This window comes from Equus asinus, chromosome 2 (genome assembly GCF_041296235.1).
Source record: "Equus asinus isolate D_3611 breed Donkey chromosome 2, EquAss-T2T_v2, whole genome shotgun sequence".
Taxonomy (NCBI): Eukaryota; Metazoa; Chordata; class Mammalia; order Perissodactyla; family Equidae; genus Equus; species Equus asinus.
In genome coordinates this window covers 14,976,843-14,996,998 of record NC_091791.1, presented here as the reverse complement: position 1 = coordinate 14,996,998, position 20,156 = coordinate 14,976,843, and the positions used below count along the sequence as shown (strand labels likewise).

The 20,156-nt window shown below is 36.9% G+C and overlaps 1 protein-coding gene across 2 annotated transcripts in view; it reads right to left on the bottom strand.

Moving 5' to 3' along the window:
• PDZD8 (PDZ domain containing 8) overlaps nucleotides 1–20,156 on the bottom strand; it is an 85,313-nt gene that overhangs the window by 38,651 nt on the left and 26,506 nt on the right. For both annotated transcript variants that reach the window (XM_014849258.3, XM_070482452.1), the window contains one exon: nucleotides 1,560–1,662. In XM_014849258.3, the coding sequence (XP_014704744.1) occupies nucleotides 1,560–1,662 (103 nt within the window). The remainder of the gene's footprint in view (nucleotides 1–1,559; nucleotides 1,663–20,156) is intronic.

The following is a 20,156-nucleotide window of genomic DNA, read 5'->3' as shown; positions in this document are numbered from 1 at the left end:
TAAGTTATTAAATACATCTTTAAAGAATACAACTATAATTTATGTCTACAAAAAACTACTGATATGCTAAATAGATCTTTTTTTTTTTTTTTTTTTTTTGCTGAGGAAGATTCACCCTGAGCTAACATCTGTGCCAGTCTTCCTCCATTTCCTCGGCTGTTGCCTAAAGTAATCAACACCTCCCCTAAGTGCCACCTAACTGATCTCTCTTTAGGTTTACTCTTGTCCTCCTACAATCCTTCTCTATACAGGCAGAAAAATTTTTATGAAATGTACACAAGTTCATGTCACTCCTCATCTTAAAACTCTCCAGCCACAAACAATAAAATACAAACTCCTTACCCACAAGATTAGGCATGACTCTTACTTCACTTATCATGCTCTAGCTATACTAGCCTTCCTCTTCTTTTTTTTTTGGTGAGGCAGATTAGCCCTAACAACTGCTGCCAATCCTCCTCTTTTTGCTGAGGAAGACTGCCCTCGGCCAACATCTGTACCCATCTTTGTCTATTTTTTATGTGTGGGACGCCTGCCACAGCATAGCTTGATAAGGGATGTGCAGGTCCATACCTGGGGTCCAAACCTGCGAACCCCAGGCGGCCGAAGTGGAGCATGCAAACGTAACCACTACGCAACCAGGGCGGCCCCTATACTAGCCTTCTTTTTGTTCCTCAAATACACCTGCTTTCACACATCTGCTGCTCCCTTTGCTTGAAATGCCTTCTACTCCCTCATTCCCCCAAAACTCTCCAAATGGCTCACTCTTCTTCATGATTCAGGAATCTCCAGTGCGAGGTTGTCAGCTTTAGCAAATAAAAATAGAGGACATACTTATACTAAAAAAATTATTCATTGTTTTTCTGAAATTCAAATTTAACTGGGCGTTCTGCTCCAGTGTCATGGGCTGGCCAGTCTGTTCCAGTTTCACCTCTTTAGAGGGCTTCCCTATTATCACCAGATCTAAAGAGTCTCCTTTGTCATAACCCTATTTTCTTCATAGTACACAGTCAATCTCTGGAAATTACTTTGTTCACTTCTTTGGTTTACTCATTTACTGCTATGTTCTACCTCCATCCTATAATGTGTGGTTCATCTCCCCTCTCTTCTAACCCTCACACCAAACCTCTACCCTGTACTAGCACCACAAAAACAAGGTCTTTTCTTGTCTTGAACTGTCTCCTCAGCATCTAACAGAACGCCTAGTAAAAAGTAAGCACTCATAAAATATCTGCTGAATGAATGAATGCTCTGAATTTACATGCTTTCTAAGGTGTTTAGAATTAGTTTCTTCCAATTCCATAACCGTGAAACAATTTTAGAGTTCTGGCAGGAAACTTAGTCAGATTAAGTTTCTTACACAAGGAAGCGATCTGAATACTATTATTTTATGTGATTCACTTTATTACTGATGTTGTACTGCAACAAGACAAATAAATAATAGATGTTCATAATTATTTGCACATGACCAAAAATAACTCTAGGAATATAGAATATTAATAAAAGCATGCTTATAGAATACAAACTTTACACAGATGTAAAACTATGCAAATCCATTTTACCGTCTTAATAGAACTCCTTTGTTTTTCTTCCCAAACACCACTGCTCAATTCAAGTGTGCAATGAACATTTGCCTCTCTGTCATAGGATCCAAAAATGAGTAGCCTGTAGCATAAAAGTAAAACAAGGAGATTATATCAGTCATATGCATTAAAACTTTTCTTTCTGATCATTACACTAAGAAGTAATAAATTACTCCATTACTATCATAATTTTGGTAACAGAAAAAAAATTAAATCTTGGGACACCCTCTAGTGGAAAAGTGAAAAGCTAAAATCAGGCAAAATTCCAACATAAGCTTTTTCACCAGCTAAATCAAACAAACAGAAAGTAATCTATACTCATGAGGTCTACATGTAGTAGTAAGAGCTACAGATCTTCAGATCAGACTGTTGAACTTAAAAAATAAGTTGCAGAGTAATGCATATGATACCATCTCTGTAAAAATTAAACACACATAAAACAGTACAATATAGACACACACACATAGATACACTTCTCCATCTACTAATGTGACCTTAGGCAAGTTTTTTAACTTCTCCAAACCCATCTCCTCCTCTGGAAAACTCAGGGCAAAGACAGTACTTACCTCTTAGAGCTGGTGAGTAAAAGAAGACAAGGTATGGTAAGGCATTTAGCATAGTGCCCAGCAAACAGTAAGTGCTAAATAAATGTTTATTATTTCTATTATCTTGAAAACGACTGTCAAGGAATAATTGCACCACCTAATCTTACTGTTTAATATTCAGATCTAAAAACGAAATCTCAGGTCCAAATCTGAGATGCTATAAAGCAGTTTTTATTATTGAAGGAAAAAAATGTTACCCATATGTCTAACTTCTATACATATTATCTATTTTCTAAACCAGAATGCAAGTCTGCCAATGTGTTTCAGGAGTAAGCTTGAGAATAGCTTTAGCGTTACTCAATGTTTTGACTGCTATCCCCTTACTTTATCTCTGCATGAAGATCATGGTGGGTAGGAGTGAGAAAATGAAAGAAAAGTGCATAAAACACACTAGAGTAATATGAGAAAATTGTGTCCTAAGGTTGGAGATCTCAAGCAAATCATGTTCATACCTCACAAGCTCATAATCTGAATAGCCTGCATAAACTCATGGCAAAAAAATCTCTAAATTTAAATAATTTTTAATCTTAAAAGGAAATTTAAACTTACTGCTTATCAACCTATTTCCAAACAGAAGGCAGGCCAAAAACATTAAGAAGATTCATAATTATAAAATACTAAGTTTAGAAAAACAAGATTTTCATTCGTCAGAGTTCTGCTGCCACCATCTGTTCAAAGGAGCAAACAACCCAAGGGCCCCTTGACCATCATGCAGAGAAGGCTGTGTACCAGCTAGTGCTCCCAAATTCCTAACAGATACTAAGCTTCAGGATTTAGGAATGAAAAAGCACAATTCCTGGAATTCTCCCCTGAAATCACAGACCTAAATATAGGAGAAGACAACATGAAAGCAAATTTTTGGGACCTTGGATTAGGCAATGGTTTCCTAAAATAGGACACAAAAAGCAAAAGTCCAGAAGAAAAAATAGATAAATGGGACTTCACCAAAATTAAAATTCTTGTGCTTCAAAGGACACCACCAAGTAAGTCAAAAGAAAATTCACAAAATGGGAGAAAATATTTCCAAATCATGTATCTCATAAGGGTCTAGTATAACCCAATTTAAGAGTGGACAAAGGATACGAATAGATATTTCACCAAAGATCTGAAAATAGCCAATAAGCACATGCAAATATGCTCAACATCATTAGCTATCAGGGAAATGCAAATCAAAACCGCAGTGAGATACCACTACACACCCACCAGGATACAAGTATTGCTGAAGATGTGGAGAAACTGGAACCCTCAAACATTCCTGGAAGGAATGTAAAATGGTGCAGCCCCTTTGAAAAATAGTTATGCAGTTCCTTAAAAAGTTAACATAGACTTGGGGCTGGCCCCGTGGCAGAGTGGTTAAGTTCGCGCGCTCTGCTGCAGGCGGCCCAGTGTTTCGTTGGTTCGAATCCTGGGCGTGGACATGGCACTGCTCATCAAACCACGCTGAGGCAGCGTCCCACATGCCACAACTAGGAGGACCCACAACGAAGAATATACAACTATGTACTGGGGGGCTTTGGGGAGAAAAAGGAAAAAAATAAAAAATCTTAAAAAAAAAAAAAAAGTTAACATAGACTTAACATACGACCCAGCAACTCCACTCCCAGGTATATAACCAAGAGAAATGAAAGCATACATTCACAGAAAAATTTGGCATGAATGTTCATAGCAGCATATTCATAATAACCAAAAAGTGGAAAAAACTCAAATCAACTGATGAATGGGTAAATAAAATGTGGCATATACCTACAATGGAGTATCATTCAGCAATAAAAAGAAATGAAGTAATATACATGCTACAATAGAGATAAACCTTGAAAACATGCTAAGTGAATGAAAGAAGTCAGACACAAAAGACCACATACTGGATACCACTTATATGAAATATTTGGCACAGGTAATATGGAGACAGAAAGTAGACGAATGGCTACTTAGGGCTGGGGGAGGAGGAGGACTAAGGGAAATAGAGATTGGCTGCATTATAATGGGTATGGGATTTCTCTGAGTGTGACAAAAATGGTCTAAAATTAGATTGTGATGATGGTTGCACAACTCTGTGAAGATACTAGAATAGACCAAATCACATATTTTAAATGGATGAATTGTACAGTATGTGAACTATATCTCAATACAACTATTTTAAGAAAAAAGAATAATGAATGATCATAACAATAAATAGTGTACCATTAGGTTTATAGTAGAAGTTTCAAAGGTTTGTTACAAAAAGATATAATGATAAATGCTTGGTTTATCATTACTATGAATATATTGTCACAAGATTACATATTTCAATAAGTAAAAGTGATTTTTATGTGGTGTTGACATTTGATAACAGAAAACATTAAAAGAAGGGTATCTTAAAATAAATTCTAAATAAAAATCCTTTAAAATATTGAAAGAGAATACCACAAATATTTAATAGTTATCATTCTTAACAACAAAATTTTAAAGTACACAGAGCATTAACTGACCTATCCAAGAATCTTGATCTGTGTTTTGTGAAGAATATTCCAGATGTAGAAAACTTCATTTTGAGTTGATATTGAATGGAATATCAACTTTTGGAAGTACTGGAGAGTACTCCCAAAAACACCTTCAGATTAGGTGTTAGGTTACATGTTGCTTCAGATAATTTTCTTTCTTTTTGTTTTTGTTTCGTTTTTTGAGGAAGATTACCCTGAGCTAACATCTGCTCCCAATCCTCCTCTTTTTGCTGAGAAAGACTGGTCCTGAGCTAACATCCGTGCCCATCTTCCTCCACTTTACATGTGGGACGCCTGCCACAGCATGGCTTGCCAAGCAGTGCCATGTCCGCACCTGGGATCCGAACCAGCGAACCCCAGGCCCCCAAAATGGAACATGCAAACTTACCCACTGCACCACTGAGCCAGCCCCTAAGTTTATTTCTTTTTTAATGATGAAAATATTTTGTGATTGTCCTGAATTTGGTTTTGCCATTGAAAAGGATACTACTTCTATTAATTCTGATTTCAGATCAATTTCTGATTCTATGTCAGAGCATTCCATGACATTCACATCTTCTTCTCTTTACATTTCTTCTGTTAAAGTACTTACAAAGAGCTGTAGTCTATGGCAAATATTCAAATACTGGAAAAAGCCAGCAAACATTAGTACTCTAACAAAGTATGTCCTAGAAAAGTTAACAGCACTACACAGAAAGCATGAGTCTAAACTGTCAATTTAAGACTTATTTTGCTTACAAAACTTGTTATTTCTTGGGAAAAAAAATATTTCTTAGGATTTATATAAAGTATACTCTGTGCATAAACTTACCAATATTTAGTTTGTTTGCAAGAATGACTCACCATTAGCAACAGACACAGCAAATCTATAACCAAGACTGATTGCTTAGATCATGACTGTTTCTCTCCTACAAGCTCTAGATCTGGTTCCCAGGACACAATTCATATGTCACTGTTTCCTGGGCCTGTATTCGACTTGCAATCAGTGGATTCCTTCAACCAGTAATGACCCTATGACAACCATTAAGCTTTAAGTCTTACAGAAGAATTATAATACTTTCCTGATTTCTCGAAAAGTATCTCTTGAGATTTGGAAAAAAACATAAATTTCTGGAGAAATGCCAGAAAGGAGTTCCACTGGAAACACTGGTACCAGGCAGTTAGGTGAATTTACAAAGCATCTGCTTTAGTTTAGGCAGAACATTTAAAACAAAAGTATCAATTTTCATTCTACATCTCTATGCATTTACAATTCAATCTTGAGTTAAACAAAGGCCTTCCATTCAAATGATATAATCACCAGAAACAAGTAGTAACAATCATTGATTAACACGTATATTGAGTAAAATAAACACTCAGCATATACTGAATAAGCAAGAAATGAGTACAAACAAATTTCTACTATTACTACTTCCCACGAGGGGAGGAAGAGTCCAATAGTGCTAAAGAAATTGCCTTTAGATCCTCTGTCTCCTGAAAGAGCTCTACTGGCTCCATGAAAGTTCTTTCCAAGTTCAAAATGTTTATTTTTACTGAAACCTCATGTTATAGACAAGCAGAACCACCACCTACCACCTACCAAGAAACAAGGAAAGAGACAGAATTTATGACTCAAGACCAAACTGAGGAAACGAAAGTAATTCCAAATGCACCCTTCTATAAGAAAGTCATTTTTACAATCAAAAGTGAAAAACAAAAGGTTTTTTTTTATGATTAAACTTAATTTGAAAGGAGAATCTTGTACCTGAAGGGAGTCAAATATCAACTCACTGGTAGTGAACAGAATCAAATTAGGCTGACCACGTACACATGCTCACCTCCTCTCTCTCTCTACACTCCTCCCCCGAAGAAACCATGCCCACACAGGACTCGACTCTGCAACCTATGATAAAAACTTCCACACCTAATCTCCAGTCCTCGTCTTTCTCCTGCTCCACTTGTAAAACCCCAAGCTTGCAGAAAACTTCTACAGGGAAATCTAACTACGCTCTACCACTTAAGATATGTAAAATCAAATTCATCTTCCTCTGAAACAAGCACCTCTATTTCTCCCACTAGTCCTGAAAGGCAGAAGCTGTTTCTTGCTCTTTATAGCCCCCAGTGTCTAGAATATAATTAATACTTGACCAAATCAAAGTCAGTGATACCGTAACTCTCCTAGACTCAAATCCTTAGTATTTCTTTGCCTCCCCCACCTACACCCATCCACATAGTCACTCACTCACTAAACCTGTCTTAGTTATCTCATTTGTCCCTTCTTTCCTGTTTCTAATATATGTCTTTCAAGCACTTAGCTCCTCACCTTTAACCTGCAACACCTCTTAATTTGTCTCTGGGGCTTCAATCTCTCTCTCTATGCAATCTACCCTTAAAATAGCAATCTCCTGAAAATAAGTGCTTCTTAATGTCAGATATCTTCAATAACTTCCCTCTGATTAAAAGATAACAATCTTGACTTCTTTTGACAGTGAATTTGGCCCTGGTTTTTCACATGAAACATCTATACTTCATTTAGACAGGTCCTTAAAAACACTTCACAAATCCTCACTTTTATCTTTTTGGCTCTGTTTCCAATTACATAAAATTGACCATCCATCTGTCTGCCTGTCTTGGAAGATACATCTCTCTCTTATCTATTAAGATTCATAACAGCCTCAATTCCAAAATACGTTTTCCTTGTATGTATTTCCTAGTATGTATTACCTAAGCCTCAATTCAAATCATACAGCTGACTTGTTTATGTTATTGGTTTTTGTCTGTTAGCTTCAATTACATTTTAAGTTTCTAGAGGGAAGGCACTGGACTTCACATGTTTCTGTATTCACCATAGTACTTAGACAAATACTTCCACTACTGACGGTGGTAGTCATAGAAGACTGGTAGTAGTGGCAGTAGCAGTAGTAGCAGCAAACATTTACTGTAGGGCAGTTCTAAGAGCCTTTACACTTATTATCTCACTCAATTTTCACAACTACTGTAGGAGATAGGTAATATTATTACCCTAATTTACAGATTAGAAAACTGAGGCACAGAGAGGTTGCGTAATTTGCCCAAAATCACACAGTGAGTGAAGAGTGTGGACTACATAAATTGTGATGAATGAGTTAAAGATATTTTGACAGAAAAAAAGCAGTCTTTTAGTTAAAATCATAAATCTTACCTGCAAATGAAATACATTGGAAGCACTGGTTGACAGTTATGGCATAATGGTGCAGAGGGAAAATTCAAAGACACAATATTCTTTTGAATCATTTTCTGACCACAGTTCATTTTACAGTTCACTTTTGTTGAAGGTGTATGTAGCATGCCAACATCACATTTAAAACATTTTGGAATGTGGCATTTTAAAATAGAGCTTTGGTTTTATGTCAGCTGGGTACCTATTTAATTTTCTTAAATTCTTTTACACATCAGAAGGATTAAAACAGTCATGTTTTGCTATATGAAATAGCAGTGGTAATATACAATTACAAAAGAAACAATACTATTTTCCAACACGATAACCTTAGGGAAAGGGAGAGGGAAGAAAAGAGAACCTATGTAAACCCAGGACAGATGAACTCCAAATCTGGACTCTTCTGAAAAGTCTGCTTCTTGTCAAAAGCAACCTAATTATAAGGAAGATTATTTAACTATACCCTAAAGAAATGTACAAAAACTAAGTGAAAACATCACAATTTTTTTTCCTACTGCTAGAGGAACTTAGCTAAATAAATACAGGTGTAGTCTCAAGATCTCTATAGCAATTCAACTCATCTGGTGGGGTTATGTCAAAATTCACAGAGTTACAGACCTCTGTAGTTATAACTCTACATAGCTTTAAAGACCTCTAGGAATAATATTCACCAACAGCCCTGAGTAATTCTTTCCGTTTTTCAAGAGCATTCACTTTTGAATTGAAGTTTTTCCCTATATAAACTCAAATGTCTCATGTTTGAGCTAACTTCCTCTTCCTTCTCCCTCCAGGAAGAAAACAGACATTCAGTATTCACCTAAATGATCCTTCACTACTAACACATATTTCTGTATACCAAGATCTTCTTGAAAAAATAACATATTTTTAAATAATAACTTACTCTCAAGTAGGTAAAAAATTTCCAAAATTTATCTACTTCTAAGATAATATGAAAAATTTCAGAACCAAATTTTCAAAGTTAAAAAAAAAAAAGGATATGGAGATAGCAGATAACAGAAACACAGATCTTGGAGTGAGGCAAACCTAGATTCATATACCAGCTACGTGGTCTTGGGCAAGTAACTTACGGATTTCAGTTCTTCATCTATAAAATGGATATAATATGAATCTCATAAAGATGTTCTGAGGGCTGGAAATAATGAATGCAAGTGCCTACTATGGTAGCGATACACTGTAAATAATAAAATGCTATTAATAACAATAATAGTATTTGTAGAGTCATGCCCCAAATATCTTCAAATGTAGCTAGATATTTCTCTTTTTAAAAAAGATAAAACGTCAAACATTAAAATGAATGCAGAGAATATAAGTAACAACCATATACCAACTACTCAGAAAAAGACCAAATATTAATATTTAGCCTTACTTCAGATAGGTTTTAAAAATTTTTTCTTGTGCTAACATTGGTTTATAACATTATATAAATTTTTCATGTACATCATTAAATTTCGATTTCTGTGTAGATTACATCATGTTCACCACCCAAAGACTAAGTACAATCCATCACCAGACACATGTCTAATCATGCCTTTCAACCCCCGCCCCTCCCCCTTCCTCTCTGGTAACCACCAATCCAATCTGTGTCTCTATGCATTTGTTTGTTGTTGTTGTTATCTTCTATTTATGAGTGTGACCATACGGTATTTGACTTTCTCCCTCTGACTTATTTCGTTTAGCATAATACCCTCAAAGGTCCATCCACGTTGTCACAAATGACCAAATTTCATTGCTTTTTTATGGCTGAATAGTATTCCACAGTATATATATACCATACCTTCTTTATCCATTCATCCTTTTATGGGCACTTAGGTTGTTTCCAAGTCCTAGCTATTGTGAATAATGCTGCAATGAACATAGGGATGCAATATCTTTACAAATTTGTGTTTTCATGTTCTTTGGATAAATATCCAGCAGTGGAATAGCTGAATCGTATGACAGTTCTAAATTTTTTGAGGAATCTTCATAACGCTTTCCATAGTGGCTGCACCAGTTTGCACTCCCACTAGCAGTGTATGACAGTTCCCTTTTCTCCACATACTCTCCAAAACTTATTTTCTGTCTTGTTAATTATAGCCATTCTGACAGGCGTGAGGTGATAACTCACTGTAGTTTTGATTTGCATTTCCCTGACAATTAGCGGTATTGAACATCTTTTCATGTGCCTCTTGGCTGTCTGTATATCTTCTTTGGAGAAATGACTGTTCAGATCTTTAGCCCATTTTCAAATTGGGTTGTTAGTTTTTTTACTGTGGAGATGTATGGGTTCTTTATATATTTTGGATATTAACCCCTTCTCAGACATATGGTTTGCAAATATCTTCTCCCCAACTGTTAGGCTGTCTTTTTGTTTTGTTGTTAGGTTGTCTTTTTGTTTTGTTGATGATTTCCTTTGCTGTGCAGAAGCTTTTTAGTTTGATGTAGTCCCATTTGTTTATTTTTCCTATTGTTTCCCTTGACTGGCCAGACATGGTATTTGAAAATATGCTGCTAAGACTGATGTTGAAGAGCGTACCACCTATGGTTTCTTCCAGAAGTTTCATGGTTTAAGGTCTTACATTCAAGTCTTTAATTCATTTTGAGTTAATTGTTGTGTATGGTGTAAGATAATGGTCTACTTCTATTCTTTCGCATGTGGCTGTCCAGTTTTCCCAGCACCATTTATTGAAGAGACTTTCCTTTGTCCAGGCTCTTGGCTCCTTTGTTGAAAATCAGCTGTCCATAGGTGTGTGGGTTTATTTACGGGCTCTTGATTCAGTTCCGTTGATCTGTGTGTGTATTTTTATGCCAGTATCATGCTGTTTTGATTACTATAGCTTTGTAGCACATTTTGAAGTCAGGGAACGTGACACCTCCAGCTTTGTTCTTTTTGCTCAGGATTCCTTTGGCTGTTCATGGTCATTTGTTGCTCCATATAAATTTTAGGATTCTTTGTTCTACTTGAATGAAAAACGTTGTTGGAACTTCAATAGGGATTGCATTACATCTGTAGATTGCTTTAGGGAATATGGACAGTTTAACTATGTTAATTCTTCCAATCCAAGAGGATGGAATATCTTTGCATTTCTTTGTGTCTTCTTCAATTTCTTTTGACAATGTTTTATAGTTTTCAGTGTACAGGTCTTTCACCTCTTTGGTTAAATTTATTCCTAGGTATTTTATTCTTTTTGTTGCAATTGTAAATGGGATTGTATTGTTAATTTCTCTTTCTGCTACTTCACTGTTAGTGTATAGAAACACAACTGATTTTTATATCTTGATTTTGTATCCTGCAAATTTACCATATATATTTATTATTTCTAAAAGTTTTTCTGTAGATTCTTTAGGGTTTTCTATACATAAAATTAAGTCATCTGCAAATAGTGACAGTTTCACGTCTTCTCTTCCAATTCATCCAAATTGGATAAATTTGTTTCTTTTTCTTACCTGATTGCTCTGGCTAAGACTTCCAATACTATGTTAAATAAGAGAGGTAAAAGTGGGCATCCTTGTCTAGTTCCTGTTCTTAGAGGGATAGCTTTCAGTTTTCATCCATTAAGACTGATATTAGTGGGCTGGCCCCATGGCTGTGTGGTTAAATTTGCACGCTCTGCTTTGGTGGCCCAGAGGTTTGCTGGTTTGGATCCTGGGCGTGGACATGGCACTGCTTTTCAGGCCACACTGAGGAACAGTCCCACATGCCACAACTAGAAGGACCCAGAACTAAAATATACAACTATTCTGGGGGGATTTGGGGAGAAAAAGCAGAAAACAAAAAAAGATTGGCAACAGTTGTTAGCTCAGGTGCCAAACTTTCAAAAAAAACAATAAAGAATGATACCAGCTGTGGGTTTGTCTTATATGGTCTTTATTATGTTGAGGTACTTTCCTTCTATACTTATTTTATTCAGATTTTTTATCATAAATGCATACTGTATCTTGTCAAATGCTTTCTCTGCATCTACTGGGATGATCATGTGATTTTTATTTTTCATTTTGCTAATGTGGTGTATCACACTGACTGATTTGCAGTTGTTGAACCATGCCTGCACCCCTGGAATAAATCCCACTTGATTGTGGTATATGATCTTTTTAACGTATTGTTGTATACGATTTGCTAGTATTTTGTTGAGGATTTTTGTATTGATGTTGATCAGTGACACTGGTCTGTAATTTTCGTTTTTTGTGATGTCCTTGTCTGGTTTTGGTATCAGGGTAATGTTGGCTTTGTAAAATGAGTTAGGAAGCTTCCCCTCCTCTTCAATTTTGTGGAAGAGTTTGAGAAAGATAAGAATTAAGTCTTGTTTAAATGTTTGGTAGAACTCACCAGGGAAGCCGTCTGGTCCTGGACTTTTATTTTTTGGGAGGTTTTTGATTCCTGTTTTGATCTCCTTACTGGTGATTGGTCTATTCAAATTCTCTATTTCTTCTTGATTCAGTTTTGGAAGGCTGTATGACTCTAGGAATTTATCCATTTCTTCTAGGTTATCCAGTTTGTTGGCATATATCTTTGTAAAGTATTCTCTTATAATCTTTTGTATTTCTGAGGCATCCGTTGTAATTTCTCCTCTTTCATTTCTGATCATATTTATTTGAGCCTTCCCTCTTTTTTTCTTCATTAGTCTAGCTAAAGGTTTGTCAATTTTGTTAATCTTTTCAAAGAACCAGCTCTTGGTTTCATTGATGTTTTTCTATGTTTTTTTAAGTCTCTATTTCATTTATTTCTGCTCTGCTTTTCATTATTTCCTTCCTTCTACCAATTTTGGGCTTTGTTCTTCTTTTTTCCAGTTCCTTTAGGTGCACTCTAAGATTGTTTATTTGAGATTTTTCTTGTTTATTGAGGCAGGCCTATATTGCTATAAAATTCCCTCTTAGAATCACTTTTGCTGTATCCCATAAATTTTGCCATGCTGTATTTTCATTTTCATTTCTCTCCAGGTATTTTTTGATTTCTCCTTTGATTTCTGTGTTGACCCAATTGTTGTTCATTAGCATTTTGTTTAATCTCCACATATTTGTGGCTTTTCCGATTTTTTTCCTGTAGTTGATTTCTAGTTTCATATCATTGTGGTCAGAAAAGACACTTGCTATTATTTCAATCTTCTTAAATTTATGGACACTTGTTTTGTGGCCTAATATGTGATGTATCCTGGAGAATGTTCCATGTGCATTTGAAAAGAATGTGTATTCTGTGGGTTTTGATGGAATGTTCTGTATATATCTACCAAGTCCATCTGTTCTAATGTGTCATTTAAGGCCAATGTTTCATTACTGGTCTTCTGTTTGGATGAGCTATCCAATGGTGTAAGTACAGTGTTAATGTCCCCTACTATTATTCTATTGCCATCTATTTCTCCTTTTATGTCTGTTAATAATTGCCTTGTATATTTAGGTCCACCTATGTTGGTTGCATAGATATTTACAAGTGTTATATATCCTCCTGTTGGATTGTTCCCTTTATCATTATGTAGTGCTCTTGTGTCTTGTTGCAGTTTTTGTTTTAGTCTATTTTGTCAGGTATAAGTATTGCTACCCCAGCTTTCTTTTCATTGCCATTTGCATGGACTATCTTTTTCGACCCCTTCACTTTCAGTTTGTGAGTGTCTTTAGGTCCAAAGTATGTCTCTTGTATGCAGCATAAAAATGGGTCTTGTTTTTTTATCCAATCAGCCACCCTATGCCTTTTGACTGGAGCATTTAGTCCATTGCCATTTAAAGTAGCTATTGATATGTGTGTACTTATTGCCACTTTGTTACTTTTTTTTCTGGGTGGTTTAGCAGTTCTTCTCTGTTCCTTTCTTCTTCTCTTGCTCTCTTCCCTTGTGGTTTGATGGCTTTCTTCAGTAATATGTTTGGGTTCCTTTCTCTTAATTTTTTGTGTAATTTATTACAGGTTTCTGGTTTGTGATTACCATAAGGTTCATATATAATAACCTATGTATAAAGCAACCTGTATTAAGTTGGACTCTTTCGTTTGACCTCTTGCTAAACGCTCTACTCTTTTACTCGCCTCATCTCATGCTTTATGTTTTTGATATCATATCTAAGTTCTTTTTGTGTGTAACTGTTACTCTCTTATCATGGAAATAGATAATTTTAGTACTTTTGTCTTTTGACCTTCACATTAGCTTCACAGGTGGTTGATCTGCTACCTTTATTGTATGTTTGTCTTTACCAGCGATTTTATTGCCTTTTTCTTTTTGATGAAGGTCTTCCTATTTGAACTATTTGAAGTTCTTCTCTTTTCCACTTAAATAAGTCCTTTTAGCATTTCTTGTAAAGTTGCTTTCTTGGTGATAAACTCCTTTAGTTTTTGCTTGTCTGGGAAACTCTTTATATCTCCTTCCATTCTGAATGATAACCGTGCTGGGTAGAGTATTCCTTGGCTGTAGGTTTTTTCCTTTCAGCACTTTAAATATATTGTGTCACTCCCTTCTAGTCTGTAAGGTTTCTGCTGAGAAGTCAGCTGATAGTCTTATGGGGTTTCCTTTGTATGTAATGTGCTGCCTTTCTCTTGCGACTGTTAGGATTCTCTCTTTAATTGTTGACATTTTAATTATAATGTGTCTTGGTGTGGGTCTCTTTGGATTTAGGCTGTTTGGTGCTTTCTGTGCTTCCTGTACCTAGATGTCTGTTTCCTTCCTTAGCTTAGGAAAGTTTTCAGCTATTATTTCTTCAAATATATTCTCTGCCCCTTCCTTTGTGTCTCTCTGCTCCTTCTGGGACACCTATAACATGGATATTAGTGTGCTAGATGTTGTCCCAGAGGTCCCTAAGACTGCCCTTGTTTTTAATTCTTTTTTCTTTTATCTGTTTAGCTTGGGTGATTTCCTCTAGTCTTTTGTCTAGCTCGCTGATCCACTCTTCCATATCATCACTTTGCTACTGAGCCCCTCTAGTGAATTTTTCATTTCTAGTATTGTATTCTTCATTTCTGATTCTTTTTTATATTTTCCAATTCTTTGTTGAAGTTCTGAGTTCATCCACTCTTCTCCTAAGATCAGCAAGCATCCTTGACTATTTATTTGACTCTTTGTCAGGTAGATTGTTTATTTCTGTTTTGTTTAGTACTTTTTCTGGGGTTTGGTCCTGTTCTCTTACTTGGAATGTATTCCTTTGTCCCCTCATTCTGCCTCTTTCTCTGTGCTTATATCTATGTATTAGGTAGGTCAGCTACATCTCCTGATCTTGGAGAGGTGGCCTTATATAGATGCCTTATGAGGCCCAACAGTATGCTTCCCTCTCATCGTGAGTTCGAAATGTTTCAGGAATGTCCCCTGCGTGGGCTATGTGTATCCTTCTTTTATGGCAGGGTTGCTCTTGCTTCAGGTTCCAGGAGAGGCTAGGCTGTTCCCCTGGCTGGCTGATTGTAATGCTCAGCTGTGTGTGGCTGCCATGGTCCTTTCAGTCACTCTACTGGGTATGGGAAGCCACAGCAAAGTTGGCTGCAAGGTCTAATGGAACAGTCTTGTCGCAGTTTTTCTGTTAAGTGAGTAGGCCCCCAGTGTGGCTGGTTGCTGGGCTCAGGGGCTTACAATTGCTGTAGGCCTCCAGCTTGCAAAGCTGTTGTCAGCTCTCTCAGGGCTGCAGCTGAGTGGGGCTGGCCCCAGGCATGGGAGCACCCAACTGTTTCAGGCTTTGGAAGGTTGGGCCAATCCCCTATGTGGCTGTTTGAGAAGCACAAGTCTGCTGAAGCTGTCAGGCACTACCCCCCGCAGGGCCACATAACCTGTCAACACAGTCCTGTCCTGAGTGCATGCCCCAACCCACTGAAGTGGACCCAGTCACTCCACTGCAGAGGCACCACACATTCCACCAACGCAGGCCCACCCCCTCATGCACTCCCTGCCCTGCAGAGGCATATCCACTTGCCTGGCTGCAGAGGTTCCAGGCACCGTACCTATGTTGGCCCACAAGTTGCCCAAGGGCTTGCTGTTGAATGGGGCCAGTCCCTAGGGTGGGCTGCCTGCCCTGGGCTGAGCTGGATTAAATTGGTGCTATAGTGGGTGTGGCAGATCCCTGGGCTAACAGGCCAGGGGAAGAACTCCAATGACGTCTGCCCACGTCTGTGTCAGCACCCCTGCACTAGCTCACAATAACGGCTGCCACAAATGTCTCAGTCCCTGGAGAGGTCTCACCTCTCACCGAGATGCACCCAGAGCCTATTAGGTGAATCTCCTTTCACCAAAGGACTGTGCACCTTTCTTTTTGGTGATTTTAGGTTGCCTTCTGAAGACAGGTGAATTTGTGTGTGGGCCTTTTAAGAATAGGCTTTTTCCCCCCTTATGTCCCATAGTTTTTCTGGGAGTATTCGCTGTTGTAGTTAATAGCCAGTAAAGCCAGGCATTATGACACTTGTCTTGGTTGTGCTGAGTCCAAAAGCTGCTTATTGTGGTAACACTCCCCCACTTAGATCCCTTACTCCTCCAGGGAAGGCTTTGTACCTTAAGTTTGCTCCCAGCCAGGCATGAAGCATCATGGCTCACAAGTGGCTTCTTTCTCTCTAGAAAGGAATTTCTGCTTCTTCCACCTCAGTCAGCACTGTCCCTTGTTGTTGGGGTTCTTTTTATCCAGTTTTAAGTTCTCTCTTGGGGTAATTGTTCCAAGAGGAGTTGTAAATTCGTTGTGTCCGTGGGAGGAGGTGAGTTCTGAGTCGACCTATGCCACCATCTTGACACTGTGTCCCCCAGATATATTTTTAAGAGTTACCATTTAAGTGAAAGATCACCAAGTAGATGTAATCAAACTCAATACTAAAATAAATGGAGGATTCACAAAGAAGTGCAAGGTAGAAATATTTTGTGGTTATAACTTCCGAAACAGCTTATCTTGTAAATGAATTTAAAAATTCCATAATATTAACAGTCTTCTAGGGGGCTAACCACGTGGCCGAGTGGTTAAGTTTGCGCCCTCTTCTTTGGTGGCACAGGGTTTTGCCGGTTCAGATCCTAGGCATGGACATGGCACTGCTCATCAAGCCATGCTGAGGTGGCACCCCACATGCCACAATTAGAAGGACCCCAAACTAAAAATATACAACTTTGTACCAGGGGCACTTTGGGGAGAAAAAGGAAAAATAAAATCAAAAAAAAAGAAAAGGAACAGCCTTCTCTATAAAAGAACTGGCTGACTGCTGAATAAAGAAGATCCCAGGGCATTTGTCTAAAAAGGCAGGAGTGGGAAGACAAGGGCAAGAACATAAATACATGCTGTTACTGGGAGGATGGGGAGGGCAGGAGGAGTAGGGAGACAAGGTTTACAATTTGAGAATAGGCAAGTTAATTGCCCTTTAGAACATAAATCAATCATCCTCAGAAAAACATAACAGAATCTAGAGTTGCTAGAACCCATTATCTACAATGTCCAGTTTTCAATCAAGGAAAACACACATGATCAATAGTCAACATAATAGGCAGTCAATAGAAACTGACTCCTCATGGACCCAGACACTGGGATTTGGTAGACTAAGACTTTAATGCAGCATTTATATATTTACTTTCAAAGAAAAAGATATATTCAAAGAATTGAAAGAATCTATGTTCAAAGAATTAAAGAAAACATAATAATGAGCAAACAGGGAATCTCAACAGAGAAATAGTAACTATATGAAATTGAATTTCTAGGACTGAAAAGCATAATAAATGAAATTAAAAACTTACTAGATTGGAGATGACAGAAGACTCAGTGAACTAGAACATACATCATTAAAAGTACTGAATTTGAAGGGCACAAAGAAAAAGTGTAAAGAAACTGAACCTCAGCGACCTATGGGGAAAATGAAATAGCCCAACATACGTATAATTTGGAATCCCATAAGTAGAGGTAAAAAAGAAAGAGGCAGATAAAAATATTTGAAGAAACAATGCTCCAAAACTCCCCAAATTTGGTTGAAAACATCAATACACAGATCCAAGAAGCTCACTCAAATGGAAGCAGAAAAAACACAAAGAAAACCACCCCTAGACATAGTCAAAATGCTGAAAGCCAAAGATAAAGTGAAAACTTGGAAAGCAGCTACAGAAAAATGACATGCTGCACACAGAGGAGGAACAGTAAGATTAACTGCTGACTTCTCATCAGAATATGGGACTCACATAATGAAAAGAGCTGAAGGAAAATAAGTATCAACCTAGGCTTCCATATCACAAAAACTATCTTCCAAATTGAAAGAAAAATAAATTTCCAGATAAACAATAACTGAGAGAATTTGTTGCCAGTAGATCTAAGTAACAAGAAATACTGAAGGAAGTTCTTCAGGCAGAAGGGAAGGGAAATTACATGACAACCTGGATCTACAGGAAGGAATGAAGAGCAATAGAAATGGTAAACATACAGTAAACATAAGAAGAAATTAATTTTTCCTTTTCTTCTTTTAATTTCTTTAAAAGACACATTACTGTTTAAAGCAAAAAATAACATTTTGATGGGTTAATAACACATATAAATGTAATATACATGACAACACTAATGATGTGGGCATAAATGGGAACATGCTGTTGTGAGGTTCCTGTAGTTTACCTGAAGTAATGCAATATTAACTCTAAGTAGATTGGGATACATGAAAGATGCATACTGCAATTCCTAGAATAACCTCACACACATGAAATGCAAAACTATATAGTTAAAAAGCCAATAAAGAAATTAAAATGAAATTCTAAAAAATATTTGATTCACAAAACAGCAAAGATGGAAAGAAGGGAGAGAGAAGCAGAAAAAACAGATGAGATAAATAGCAAATGGCAAAATGGCAGACCTAAATATAACCTCATCAGTAATTACATCAAACGTAAATGAACTCCAATGAAAAGGCAGAGATTATTAGACTATACATAGAAGCAAGAACCAAGTGTTTGTAATATATGATACACTTTAAATATAAAGACACATAGACTGAAAGTAAAAGGTTGTAAATACATACATATACATACCATGAAAACCAGAGATACGAAAGCTGTAGAAGCTATAACACTATCAGACTAAATAACACCAAGACAAGGAATATTATGACAAAGAGGGACCCTTTGTAATGATAAAAGGGTCAACATATCAAGAAGAAATATGCACCTAATAACCAAACTACAAAAAAGAGATAAATTCACAGTCATGGTTTAAGATTTAAACACAGTTCATTCAGTAACTGACAGAACTAGACGAAAAAAATCAGTAAAGATACAGAAGATCCAAATAACAGTACAGGCAGTCCTCACTTGTTAACTGCACATCAGAATTGTATCTCCACTCTGCATTGCTCTGATATACAAGGTTCTGGTTAACACAGAGCCATGCTGAGTAAGGACTGTCTGTATATATTTTTGTATCGTTTTGGGTTTTAGAAGCCTGTTAATGCTCTATATATTCAAAAGTGAGAATCATTAAGGATGGAAAGGCAGGTGTAGGGGAGAGACTGAAACTGAAACAAATAATCCCAACTATATTTCAAATGAGTAACATAATGACACTGAAGGGGAAAAATTAATCTAATTTATGAATATAGTACTTTACGATATGCCCTCAATATTGGGTAGGGTAGGGGAGAACTGCAAATAAATCCTGAATTCCTTTTAGTATGTTTTCTGTCTTGTATAGACAAAGCAATTCTGAAACTATTTGAGATATATTACAAGATTGAGCAAATGAGTAAAAATGCTAACGTTTTGGGAGCCAGGGTTCAAGGGACATAAAAATATGAAAAGGGGAAAAACCAAGGTAAGGAATAACCCTACGAGAATGGACTGCAACTGGAAGTACCGAGTGAATTCATGATTTCTAAATCATGTATGTATATATGTATAAGTGTCTGCACATATATATATTTCCTAACTCTGTCTGCTGAAGGAACCTATGAATTAATGAAGTAGCAGTGAACACACCCAACACCCAGACCTTGATTTCTAATATCATTCTCTACTAAAGGGAACTATTCTTTGGAAGAATAGCTGATTCTAGGACTGCGGCAGAGAATACACAAAACGAACCGAGAACAGCTTGTTATATACACCAGAGAATAATGAAGACATCAAAAAAACCAAACAAGAGTCACGTCACAAGCACATACAGGAGCCAGTGTGAAGGGGCCCTAGTGGCCAAATCTGTGACAATTTAGGCACCAAAATAATGAATGATAGTAAGAATCATACCCATTGAAAAAAACAGGAATCCATGAGTCCATCCTGATAACAGATAATGAGACTACAAGGGAAGAAGACTCTTGGTAATAGAGTAGAATATCAACTGTTGTGGTTTTCTGTATTTGTGTTAATATTAAAAAAAATTTTTTTAATGATGTATTTTTGGAACCCAGTAAAACAAAACAACACTC